Source organism: Musa acuminata, chromosome BXJ1-2, assembly GCF_036884655.1.
Source record: "Musa acuminata AAA Group cultivar baxijiao chromosome BXJ1-2, Cavendish_Baxijiao_AAA, whole genome shotgun sequence".
Taxonomy (NCBI): Eukaryota; Viridiplantae; Streptophyta; class Magnoliopsida; order Zingiberales; family Musaceae; genus Musa; species Musa acuminata.
The window spans coordinates 23,182,287-23,193,006 of NC_088328.1; the positions used below are offsets into that span (position 1 = coordinate 23,182,287).

Sequence of the window (10,720 nt, forward strand, 5' to 3'; positions counted from 1 at the left end):
ATACCATAAAAAGAAAAGGTTGATGTAAGAAAAGTTGGTCATATCAGATGCATTAGTCAACAAATCATGTCATCAAGTTCTGATGATGATGATGATGCTGCTGCTGGTTGGATGTGGATGAGTGAATGAATGTATCCATCAATTGAAAAAGATTTGGAAAAATAATTAGAAAAGGTGCCACAAGTAACATCAACTTGATCAGTGTGAGGTGTCAGTATAACTCTGTGTGGATCATCCAAAGGGCATCTTTAAGTGTCTGGTTATGCTTTAAAGCAGTTGGTGTTTGACCTGAATATTTTTTTCTGCTATTTTCAAAGAATTTTTGGTGATGCTTCAATCACTGTCATTGTGGCAGGAGAGTTGTGATCTAAAAAGTAATGGAATGCAAGGATTCTGCTATTTCTTCTCTCCATTAAAACCCACAACTCACAGTGTTATCTTCAGCTTCCAAATCCACTTCTTCCCCAAATCAAAAGTAACAGTGATAGATTATACAATTTTATATCCTGAAAAAAAAGTTTATTCTGGAACCAAATTTAATTCTTTTGAGCAAAATACTGCGGTAAAAATGAGGAGGAGAAAGAAGCCTCATTTTATCCTTATATTCAGAAATGAAAATAATTTTTTCTCTATCTTTCCTAATAATATCTGTCTATCACAGCATTCAAAAAATCATGAATCAAAGGCCACCTCTAAGTTCTATTGAAGATGAATTAAAAGAATACATGAGAACAAAAGAAAATTAAGAGCATGGTGGAGAAGAAAATTAAAATAGAACCATGGTAGAGAAGAAAAAAAAAATCAGTATTGCTGCAAAGGAATAATAACTCTAATGTCTAAAATGATGTTTATATATGTTTATTTCTCATAATTACTGGGCTCAATCTGCATCTGCTGAAGAAGCAGGTAAGGAAAGATTAGCAGGAAACGCCATTGACTGATGGTGACCAGAAAGCATTGAATCACCATCCACTGCCAGTGGAATGCCACACCATTCCAATTCTGCTGTCGAATTCCCACTGTAGCTCTTCCCTCTCTCCATTATTAAATGCACTTCAAAGGTGTGTTTCTTCTGCTATTCAAGTTGTGGTCACCAGCCACAAGTGATCTTATGATCCACTAGATGAGGTGCTCCTTCATCCACTTCTGTGGTGCCCTCCCTCGAGATGAGGTGCCATTAAGTCCTGCATGGTAGAAAGATTTGAAATAGGAATTCAATTTTTAATTAAACTTTGGAACTTTTTATTTTCTGTAGTTTTGGAATCCCAACTTATATCTTTAATATCTAAGGTTTTAAAAAGGTTAATATCCTAAAACTTTAGCATTTTCCAAATTTCAAGCAGATGATTGAAAATTTTAATTATAATTTTCTAGATAAAATTTGAAATTTCAGTAATTTATTTAATTAATCAGGTAAAAGATATTATTATACCAATCAAGTAATTTAGTTAATTATATCATTGAAAGGAAAGAATTGAATCCTCCAACAAAAAACCAGAGGTTAGTCTTTCAAGGGTGAGGAAACCACTTAACTCCATGCTGGTCCGCCGGAAGAGCATACCGCGTTCCTTAAATACGTGCATCGTTGGCGACAAAATCCGACCCGCTGAAGTAATTAAATAACCTTAACGAGCGCTGCAGTCAACGAGGACAACGTTCCTCCGGAACTCGTTCGCTAACCTAATTCTTCACCTAGTCGACCACTGACATTCCGCCACGCGTCTGTCGTCCACCCTTCTTACGAAGCACTAACTTCGAGCGCGCCTATTGGTGGGGAGCACCGGAAACAAGCCGCGGGAAGCGTTACTTCGGTACTCGTTTCCCGCATTCAAATAATCTGGCCGCTTACCCGCACGGTGATTACTCGCTGGAAGGGTCCCACTCCAGTGTAACACTGGACCACCGTTGGGTAGAAAATAAGTACCGTAGACGGTATGTCATGCTCCTTCATGGCCATCACGCACTGCGCAACGAAATACATGAGGAAGGAGAAGTAGCAGAGCAGCAGATCAGACTCCAAGCCACCCAAAGCTCTTCCCATCATCAATCCACGACGTCTGCATCGTCCTAAACCATCAGGATTTGAGAAAGATCGATCCAATGCAGCCGATATTTACCATTACGAAGGCCAACAAAGATCAAAGGACGCACTTTTGACCTTGGTGACGGAGGCTGCAAAGGAACAACACTCATCCAGTACCAAACTTCAGATCTGGTGATGCTTCAATGCTGCTTTGGAGAACGCATGAATCTGACATGGTCTATATCATGCTCCTGGTAAGTCTTACATCGGGGGCCAGTGCCCTATTAATCACGTTGTAGTGTGGGCATGTCGCTTTTACCAGAAGAAAACAGGGAGAGGCAGTGATGGTGATGACAGAGAGATGTGTGTGCGTGTGCAAGGAAGCAACTTGGTCCCGGAATCACTAGTTAACAATGGCGCTGTTGGGAGCTCGGAACCTTTCTTTACGTTAAACAACCGTTGTTATAGCTATCTTAAATACTAACCCAATCCCACCTTCACTACCGAGGGGTTCTGCTCGAGAAAGAGAAACGAAGAGGAGGGGAGCAAACCGAAGGTGAGAGATGCCAATGGTGATCTAGGGTCTGGGAATCGTTCCTCTTCTCTCGTTCGTGGATCTACGATCTCGTATCGAAGAAAAAGATGGGCCTTTGCCACGGGAAGCCTGCGTCCGCGGAGTCTTGCGACCCTTTCTCGTCTCCGTCGCACAAGAAGAAGGAAGAGGAGGCGACGAAGAAGGAAACTGAGGCGGAGGCCGGGGCGACGGTGACGGAGGAGAAGGCACCCAGGCCATGGGCTTCCCCTTTCTTCCCTTTTTATAGCCCCAGCCCTGCCCATAGCCTGTTCGCCAAGAGATCCCCCTCCGTCGCCTCCCAAGGCGGTGGGTCGGCCACCTCCACTCCGGGGAGGTTCTTCAAGCGGCCGTTCCCACCGCCGTCGCCAGCGAAGCACATCCGGGCGGTCCTCGCACGGCGGCTGGGGTCGGTGAAGCCGAACGAGGCGGCCATCCCGGCGGACGATAGGGAGGAGAGGCGTGCTGCGGCTGGGCTGGATAAGAACTTCGGGTTCTCTAAGGGGTTCGCCAGCAAGTACGAGATTGGGGAGGAGGTCGGGCGGGGACATTTCGGGTACACGTGCACGGCGAAGGTCAAGAAGGGCGAGAGCAAGGGGCAGCAGGTGGCGGTCAAGGTCATCCCGAAGGCTAAGGTACAGTAAAAATCTCTCGTTTGTGCAAGATCTCCTCTTTTGCCCTTGCTTCCAAGTTGCCAACTTTTCTGCATTAATCATTTTGTTGTTGGTTGTTTAGACAAATAGATCTTATGGTCAATTTTGGTCATTCTACTAGTCACAGAAATGCATAATTAGGTGAGATTCATCTGCAGAGGTTCTGTTAATGTTGCTGTGTTTTATTGCATCATGCTGGTTCAGTGCTTTTCTTCGTGAAGTTATGTCTCTTGCAAATCTGCTGCTGGTTTCTTAAGCCAAACATGCTAGTAGATGCCATCATAGATCGTTTTGCTGAACGATTGATATGGAATGTGCCAGGTTTTCTTTTTTGTTTGAAAAGATTGCTACTTTTTGAAAAAGATGGGATAAACTCATTGGAACTAGAGAAACAGAGTTATCTTGGTGGTTTGTTGTGATTGATGATTGTTTTGGTAATAGAGAATCAGATAATCAACTTCTCAATGTTTGTCATAATGTCTCAGCTTTGCTGCATTGTCGTGTGAATTCTTTTATGGGTTGGAATCAAGAAAGTTATTGGAATTTTCTTGTGTTTTACTAGATCAGAATGTTCAATTTTTAGCCCGACGTCAGACCAGTGTTTATGATTTAAAGGTTGCAATTGCAACAAGGCTTTAGGGATGACATGCTTTTTATGGTTCTTAGAAAACTCAAACTGCTTGAGCTCCTGGTGAAGAGGAACATGAAACTTTGATAAGAAAGTGATCTTCTCCACTGAATGTCTGCTTCCTTGTATAGTAGTACATTTATCTCTAGACAGATTGGATTGTCAAAAAACCATTTTACCAAGTTGACCCAATGACTGCAGCAAATCTCCTATATCTTTTCATGCCACACTAGATGACATATTTCCAGGAAGATTTTGTATGATGCTGAAGTTGCTGAAGCTATTTCATGCATCACTTAGTTCACTATAAGCATTTAACTGGATATAGTGCCTGATCTGTGTGACTTTATAGGCTTTTCATGCTTACTGCATTGACTTATGTGCACTTGCAGTTTCATGTTTGCTTGACTGATAATGTTTGGTCAACAATCAACACTAATTTTGTGGTCAGGATTTTAGTTCCTAGAAAATACTTATTCTCTATGTGCATCTTAAGTTCAGCAATAATTTAGGTTGCATTTTTCCATGACCAATCAATAGCCTAGCCTTCATCATAAGTTCACCTCGGTGAGACTATATGAATAATTTAGGTTGCATTTTCAATAGCTGCCTTGGCATTGTTGTTAAACTATAATATATACAAGTCTAATGTGGTAAACATAAATTCTATTGTGGATAAATGTAATTGTCACCACTATTCATCATAGTTGAAGTAAAATAATATTTGTAGTTATGCACAAAAACGAGGCCTTGTTTGTTCAAGTTACCACATATGACACTATTTTTTATTGGTTGTTTGGTCTTTTATGACTATTATCGTGGGTCCCTTCTGATTCACTGTTAAAATTAAATTAGGAGATGCGGCCTACTAGCCTGTTTCTAGACAAATGAAATTTAAGTATTGGTTGCAGGAAAAATTTATCATGTACGTAACAGATCCTTTCATATGGTGTGATTTTTTTTTATCTTGCCTTCACTTTTAAACTTATGCAGATGACTACTGCCATTGCTACTGAGGATGCCAGAAGAGAGGTAAAGATTTTGAGAGCTTTGACAGGACATAACAACCTAGTTCACTTTTATGATGCCTATGAAGATAATGACAACGTCTACATAATAATGGAGTAAGTCTCTAACACATTGATGTTGCAAATTATGGTTATTTGTCAAGTGATTTCTACTTCCTGCTTCTATATAGTTATACGCAGCTTAATATTAGTTATTACTGTGAACATAGACACTAATGACAAACTAGTTTTAAGCCTTTTTTATTTGAAAATCGTGTTTCTTGAGTCCTGCTTGGTTAGAAGTTTATTTTCCTCTTAGAAAACTAGATTTATTTTTTCAAGTTTTTCTACTTTGTAGAGTAATCAACTTTAAATGGACAAACTTAATGAATTGGAAATGGCCACTGGATTGGAATCCTATGTGATGTAATTGAAGTAGTTCACCCAATGAAGTGGCATCCCTTAAATTGACTTGTTTCCACCCGGTTAATCCTATTCTGAATTTTTACCAGATAATTAGGAAATTGTTTCTGCCCTTCTTTTCAATGGGTTCTCACTCTTCTTGCACTATAATTTATTGCTAAAATTTAGTGTTGAAATTGAAGACCGTTGAACCAAAAAGTTGTCTTTACCTTCTTGTTGCCACCAGTTTCTCATCAAATATTCTCATTACTCATGACATGAGCTAACTTTGGTTTTATGAAAATATAATATTTAGTGCAAGATTCTCAATTTTAGTCTGTACCAATGTATCGAGTGGTACATATCGAGGCATACCGATGATATATCGGGACATATTGATAGTACACCCCAAAAGAATTGCGAAACCTCCAAAAATACCTGGAGGTAACAGTCCAAAAATACTGAGGTGTACCGATCGATATGCATCGGTAGCGATCGAAATTTGGGGTGTACTGACCAGTACATCTCGGTAACGATCAAAATTAGGGGCGTACCGATCGGTACATCTCAGTAAGGGTCGGATTTTGGTCGTTACCGCCCGGTACAAATCCCGTATCGCTCGATATGGGGTCAAAACACTAGTACCGCTCGGTCTAGGACGGTCCGCATACTGATATCCTCTTAGACCAGTACGTACCACTCGTACCGAGCAATATACATCGAAATTATTATGTATTACTATATATTAAAGATCTTAGCTTCTTATCTATCTCTTTTTCAGGTTATGTGAAGGAGGAGAATTGTTGGATAGAATTCTTTCCAGGTACTTTATGAGCCAGTTGTGCAATTTAAATTGTTCATATATTCACATTTTTGTTATCTGTTTCTGTAGATATTAATTTTCTCTTTGCCACAAATCATATGACTTATGCATATTCTTGTTCCTTGGATAGGGGAGGGACATACTCGGAGAATGATGCAAAGGCTGTCATGTTACAGATATTGAATGTAGTTGCATTTTGCCATCTCCAAGGAGTGGTTCATCGTGATCTGAAACCAGAGGTAACACAGATTTTCTTAGGGAAAATTCTGGTTGTATATGGTAGAGATTTGGGGTAATGAATTAAGAGAATGTGAGCTAGAAGGTCAACAAGCACTTTTGCATACCATTTTTCCATATAAATATGTATTAGTTATCATCATTTTTGTTTATATAATTTTCTGGCTTCTATATCTGCAGTTCTTTACAATATTTTAGTTCCCCAACAATTAAAGTATCAGCGGTCATGATACTACTTATCTTTTCATAGATGTCCATAATAGCCCTTAAGAATGATCCCATCACTTTGTATGAGATCTTTCCATTATGCAAATGTTGGTGTATAACTGTACATTCTGTTGATCATGAGTGTTCTTTCAAGATAATGTTTCGACTATAGTGTTTCCAAGTTCTTCTTGTCATTGATCTCTGCACTTATTAGTCCATTTAGGAAGGTTGCATATTACCAGTCGGACTGTAATTTACCATCCAATGTGCTGTACCAGCGTATATTGAAATTGAAGTGATCCTTCTTGTCATCGATTTCTGCACTTACTAGTCCATTTAGGAAGGTCTCAAATGCCTATTGGGACCAGTATGTACCAACCACCGGTCAAAATTTTCAAGTAGATCTTTGATGAGAACACTGAAAATGGTCATCCACATGATTGGCATTTTAGTAAGTTAATCTTGCAGGATGTATATTGCTTCATTAAGAAAAAGATAGAAAAAACCACATAGGGTCTAAAATTTATTGGTCAGGTCAAGTCTCATTATACTATATTATTCATATCTGCACATTCTACAATGAGCTTATATTCTTTGATAAAGTTTTCTAGAAATTATTGTGAGGATAATTTGCTTACTTGTTGGAAGCCTTTGTTAAGTTTACTTATTTCTATCTTCGTTACTGCAATAGTGGTTCTTACTGTCCATGAGAGTTTGCAACTTTATATGACTTTCCTTCTTCCACTATTGTTTGTTATTGCATTTAGCCCTTTAAATGGTTGTTTTATTTTTGTTTATTTTTATATGTAATATTTTTTTAAAAAAAATGTTTTTCCCTTTATGTCAGAACTTTCTTTTTACTTCAAAGGATGAGAATTCCCAGCTGAAGGCTATAGATTTTGGCTTATCAGATTTTGTAAAGCCAGGTTGGTTATTAATGTTTGCCAGCCAGAAGTTCTCCTTGTTAGTTATATTTCAACTGTTCATCTGATATGTCAATCTAGATTGCACTTGAACAAGGGGCATTTGTGCATTGTAGATGAAAGGTTGAATGACATTGTAGGAAGTGCATATTATGTTGCACCTGAAGTTCTACATCGATCTTACAGCACAGAAGCTGATGTGTGGAGTATTGGTGTAATTGCATATATTCTTCTCTGTGGAAGTCGCCCCTTTTGGGCTCGAACTGAGTCTGGCATCTTTAAGGCAGTCTTGAAAGCTGATCCAAGTTTTACAGAGCCACCTTGGCCTTCTATGTCTCCTGAGGCAAAAGATTTTGTCAAGCGCTTGTTGAGTAAAGATCCACGTAGAAGAATGACCGCTGCACAAGCTTTGTGTGAGTCTCTTTATGAGTTCTGAAGTTATGATATTGTTGTCTTGTTTTTCTGAATAATTAATTACTTCCTGATTGCAGGCCATCCTTGGATTAGAAATTACAATGATATCAAAGTTCCTCTAGATATCCTTGTATTTCGATTAATTAAATCTTACCTCCGCTCATCAACTCTGCGTAAGGCTGCTTTAAGGGTGGGTACCAGTTGATACTGCCATAGGGCATATAACATTCATTTAGATCATTCAACTTGCATGTGATTCGAAATGCATGACTTGCATGTTTGATGTAATTCCAATCCTGTTGCTGCATTTGGTAAAAGATTTGGAGTACTTTGAGTTGGCTGACATTGAGTTCCAATGCCACTTATGTATTATGGTGTATTAATAGTCAGTCAGTATATTTCACTGTCAAATTTAATTTATTGTGCATTCCAGTCTTCTAGGTTTCTGGTAAGCAGGTATTTTGCTCCAATTTACCAGTTTGATGATTATTGGTATTTTTGATGACCAGGACTGCAGATTTGCAACAAACCCTCTCTTGAAGCTAAATAGTCTAGAAGTATATTTATCTTCAAGACGGACCCATAAACTAAAGTTCTCAGTCAAAAGCTTAGAATTTCCAAAATCATTTCCATGTGTTTGTGTACTTGAATTTCCAACCTGGCTGTATGATTATGTATCCAAATGATTTGCGATAAATAAGCGAAATTTTTTTTATGAATGAAACAGGCTTTGTCAAAGACATTGACAGTGGATGAACTGTTTTACCTGAAGAGACAGTTTGCTCTATTGGAACCTACGAAACATGGGTGCATAAATCTTGAAAATATCAAGATGGTTAGTTTTTAATGCTCCTCATATCTTTAGAGAAGGAATAGTATCTCAAGTTGGAATCGCTAGTTGTTGCTTTTTAATACTGAATTTCAATCCTTGATCAGGCCTTGATGAAAAATGTGACCGATCAAATGAAGGAATTGCATGTCCAGGATATTCTTGTCTCGGTATGTGCAGACTTTTAGCTGCAAACCTTTTCCCTTATCATGTCATCAAACCTATAGTTTGTATATCACATAGAACACTATCTCTCAATTTGCCAGCTCGGTGCTCTACAATACAGAAGAATGGATTTTGATGAGTTCTGTGCAGCAACATTAAGTGTGCATCAGCTTGAAGGTCTAGATAGATGGGAGCAACATGCCCGATGTGCTTATGAGCTTTTCGAGAAAGATGGCAATCGAGCTATTGTAATCGAGGAACTGGCTTCGGTATGCACATTTTTTATACTCCTTTTGCATGTTATATCACTGCTGGATACCTAAAACCTATATAAGCTTTGATATAACTGTCATAGCTTGAGGTGTTAGGCTTGCAGAATTGCTTCCCATCATCTGCTATCAGTTTGCCTATATTGGCACAAGATCAGCACGGCATGTTGCTAACCCGCATAGGGGTATGCCTAGAAAAATATTCCTTGGCTCCAAGTATAAATATTTCTCCATAAGCATAAGCATATGTAGAAGGGCCCTGAATATCTGTATGATTGCACATATTAACTATATGAATCACTTCTTCATGCTATTTCAGAAATAACATAGTGTTGTGTGCATGGATAGTTGGTAAAAAATTCTTATATTAGTCTGGTGTATTCGAGGATAGGAATTAACAGATTAACATACCTTGCATGAATACATTGCCTTGACACTTAAAACTGGAGTAATTCTGCTATTAGTTATAGCTTCTTTAGTGATATTTTCTTTTCTCCAATGTTAATCCTTCTTCTTTGCAGTTACCATGTAATCAGATTCTTTCTTGGCTTCTCTGAGCTTTTTTTATTTTTTGTAATTACAGGAACTCGGCCTCAGCCCTTCTGTACCTGTACACGTGGTTCTGCGTGACTGGATAAGACACACAGATGGGAAGCTGAGCTTCCTCGGATTCGTTAAGTTGTTGCATGGTGTGTCTAGTCGATCGGCCCAATCACTTACAAAGGCACGATAGATGTTGCTTACGCCTCTTTGATCAGTTCACGAGCCATCAGTTTGGCTTGGATGGATGATTAGCTATAGATGTCCGGTGCCAAGTTGTTTTGGTAGAAGTGCTTTCGGGACACTGCAGTAGCAGATGAACTCAAAAAGTTATTGGGGATAAGGTCCTCTCGGCAAAAGTCTGGAACCTACTCGATGTCTTCCAATCCCATAGTCACGGAGGAATCAGATCAATCCAATCCTGTGGTCTGTAATCTCATTCCAATGTAAAAAGGTCATGAGCATTGTTGCTGTTGTAGCACTGGTTAAACTTGGCGAGCTCATAGTACTTTTTAAGTTGCGGTAGTTCAGATCTTCACCAGTAAAATTGTGCCGTGAATTCAAATTAGGCTACAGAGGGGGGCAAAAAAGGTCAAACTGCTGTTTTCTAATGCCAGCGTCGAGGTCTCGAGTTAAGGTGAAGAAAATGGTTTCTTTGTGTGTAGCCACTGCTTCAGTTTTAACTACTACGCACGCACTTTGCATTACATCTTTGTATTATACTTGAGAAGAACCATCATGAACAATCTCTCTTGGTAGAAAAATGAGTGTTGTTTGTCATTTCTCCTCGTTCTGCAGTCGGTCTGTTGGTCACTCGCCTGTGAGTACTGTACTTACTATCGGAATCTATTGTAAGCTGTTGTTAATTAGATCTCTCAGAGCAAAAGTAAATTCATGAATGTCTGCTTCGGGAGTCCACTTGGTGACCTTTTCTTTTAAGTTCCCAAGGATTTTATATGTAAAGATGATTGAGGATGCTTGTGCCGTTTAGGAAAGATACTTTCTATCGACGAGTTAAGCAGGAAATGA

At 39.0% G+C, this 10,720-nt stretch overlaps 1 protein-coding gene across 2 annotated transcripts; it reads left to right on the forward strand.

Annotated features, from left to right (window-relative positions):
• Positions 1-2,149: 2,149 nt before the first annotated feature.
• On the forward strand, positions 2,150-10,590 carry LOC135599484 (CDPK-related kinase 5-like). 2 transcript variants are annotated; one of them, XM_065094081.1, is made up of 11 exons: positions 2,232-3,229; positions 4,869-4,999; positions 6,066-6,107; positions 6,238-6,346; positions 7,399-7,477; positions 7,591-7,887; positions 7,966-8,078; positions 8,616-8,723; positions 8,825-8,887; positions 8,984-9,151; positions 9,735-10,590. In XM_065094081.1, the coding sequence occupies exons 1-11, from the start codon at positions 2,666-2,668 to the stop codon at positions 9,882-9,884; spliced, it is 1,824 nt and encodes a 607-aa protein (XP_064950153.1). In that variant the 5' UTR covers positions 2,232-2,665; the 3' UTR covers positions 9,885-10,590. The 2 variants fall into 2 exon arrangements, with proteins under 2 accessions (XP_064950155.1, XP_064950153.1); XM_065094083.1 differs by lacking the exons at positions 8,616-8,723; positions 8,825-8,887; positions 8,984-9,151; positions 9,735-10,590 and adding an exon at positions 8,398-8,607 and having other exon boundaries at positions 2,150-3,229.
• The last annotated feature ends 130 nt before the right edge of the window (positions 10,591-10,720 follow it).